At 40.3% G+C, this 2,500-nt stretch overlaps 1 protein-coding gene across 1 annotated transcript in view; it reads right to left on the reverse strand.

The window, feature by feature from the left end:
- Positions 1-2,500, reverse strand: part of LOC125025669 (agrin-like) — a 58,825-nt gene that overhangs the window by 4,707 nt on the left and 51,618 nt on the right. The window contains exons 4-6 of the mRNA XM_047613790.1: positions 1,575-1,727; positions 1,185-1,328; positions 888-1,046 (exon numbers count right to left, since the gene is read on the reverse strand). Coding sequence (XP_047469746.1) covers positions 888-1,046; positions 1,185-1,328; positions 1,575-1,727 — 456 coding nt within the window. The remainder of the gene's footprint in view (positions 1-887; positions 1,047-1,184; positions 1,329-1,574; positions 1,728-2,500) is intronic.

The following is a 2,500-nucleotide window of genomic DNA, read 5'->3' on the forward strand; positions in this document are numbered from 1 at the left end:
CTTTCTTCAAAATGACGGACCGAATATGCACTTCCTGATTTTTTTTATTTTATTGGGTGAATGAAAGGGTTCTTATGAGTGAAGGAGTTCTTATAAGTTACTGTTAGTCAACTTTTTAAGATTTGATATATCAAACCTGCGTTTTTGAATGAGGTCAAGGAAAGGGATCTTATGAGTTGCTGTTAGTTACGCTTCGTGATTTTATTTTTAACGGGGTGAAGGAAACGGGTCTTATTAGTTGCTGTTGTTACTTTCTTCAAAATTACATACAGGACCTGCGCTTCCTGACGTGTTTTATGAAGTGAAGGAAAGTTTTCTTTTGAATAACTGTGAGGAACTTTTTTTTATTATTATTAATGGACCAAATCTGCGTTTTTTATTATATTTAATGGAGTGAAGGAAAGGGGTTCTTCTGAGTTTCTGCTAGGTATTTTGTGCAAATAATCAGACTGAGGCTGCACTGCCTGATCTATTTTTTTAGAAGATGAGTTATGGTAGGCTGGGCATGGTGGGTGATATAGTAAATGCGTGTATGGTAATCATGATGATAATAATGATATTACAATGATAATGTTTTTTGGTGGTGATGGAAATTATGGAAACAAAAATCAACCAACATTTGAACATCTATCTTGTTGAATAATGTATAGTTAGTGTTAGACTAAAAATGTCCTGAAACCCATAGAAAGCCACCTACCTACATCTATGAAATATCTCCCATAGTGTTATCACTCAAAAGTACCAAAAACAACAACAGCAATAACAGCAACAAAACAAATCTAGACTAGATATACACAAACATCTCTCACTTTCATCACAAAAAAAGCAAACTAATCTAGTACACTACACATTTCAGCAAATGTACCTTTTTCGAAGTATTTACATACCCGCATGTCAGTCTCCTCATGTCGCATTTGTGGTCGTAGATATTTCCGTCTGAACCACACACGGGGGAGAGTGTCTCTCCCTCACAGGTGATGGGACAGCCGCCTGGTGCTCGCTCCTGAGGTCGGCAGTGGACCATCGGAGTCTGGAAGATGTGTTTGCTGGGGAGGAAGAGGGAGAGGGAGTGATAAAGGGGGTGACAGGTGTTTTTCGAGTTTTTTTTCCCAAAAAGGATACTAAACAAAGATAAAGACGGACGCAACAAAGAAACACACAGACAGGCATATAGCAAGACTCACCCGCAGTTCAGCATCTTCATCTGGCACTTGCTATTGTACATACGGCCATTGGAAGCACACACGGGTTTGAAGGAGAAGAAGCACACGTCTTGGCAGTGCTTGGTCGTCTGGCAGTGCTTGTATGATGTCTTGACAACCTTTTGGCTGTTGGCAGCGGAAAAATTAAGTTCGAAAAAAGATACATGGCTGCAGGTTATGCTTTTAATGACAGAAAATAAAGACACATGGATTTTATTAATTCTGGATTTAAGGTCTTGTAAGGAAATGATATTAAAAAAACAACAACAACACATGGATGTTAATTCTGACTCTCTCCTCCCCCCACAGACACATTCCCTCCTACAACCCCCCCCCTCTTCCCACAGCCACCCACATCCACAGACACTTTACCCGCAAGTCCTGTATTCCAAATCGCAGGTCGAGTTGTAGACATTTCCGTCGGAGCCACAGACAGGGCCGTCAAGGGGCTTGTCTGAGCAGTCGCCGGGACAAGGGTTGGTGTCGTTGGAGCAGGCGCCGTAGTGGGCAAAAGTGGCACCCGACCTAAGCGGAAAGAAAGGAAAGAAACTATGTAATGATAGATTAAGAAAAAAAAAAAAAAAAACGGAAATCAGACATGTTGGAAATTACCCTTCTTTGACTTCACAATGGGATTTCTAATAGAGCATACTGTACATGGTCCCGATTGCACCTGGGATACTATTTTCATAAATGAATTACAAATATTAGTAAGTATCTCATGCAACTCATCATAGGTATGTTCGTTATTTCCTACATCCAGCCATTTCGTTAGAGAGAAGACCGGAGACTATAAATATTGCATAGAAGAATATAAACGGTCTTTTTCCCTCGCACTGATCTTCATTTAACCCCGCTCTCTCTCTGCCCTATTCTCTCTCATCTTCATTACGTTAATAACGTCGCCCAGCGTACTTCAAAAAGCTAAACAAAGAGCAGTTATCAGAGGAGACTGAAGCACCGGAGATCACAAGTGATTATGACTTCCAACTGCTGAGGATTTTGGCCTTTATTAAAACTGGCGATGATAATTGAATCCCGTCAGATAATAGTGTCAGTGGGTAGGAAAGACATAAGGTTATTAAAGAAGATTAGATGGCAGGGCGCAGGTGCGTAATCATTTCTGGTATTGAGCCAAAGAATTGAATCAAAAGTGAAATCTTGCGTAACATCCATCAGACAATGGCAAAATTTTTACTCTTATGTACTGTTTATACATCCGGACATGACCAAATACGTAAGCCTTGTGAAGGGCACGCGATAAACTTTACATTTCTAGTGACAGTTTCCTGTCAGTT

Source organism: Penaeus chinensis, chromosome 1 (genome assembly GCF_019202785.1).
Source record: "Penaeus chinensis breed Huanghai No. 1 chromosome 1, ASM1920278v2, whole genome shotgun sequence".
Taxonomy (NCBI): Eukaryota; Metazoa; Arthropoda; class Malacostraca; order Decapoda; family Penaeidae; genus Penaeus; species Penaeus chinensis.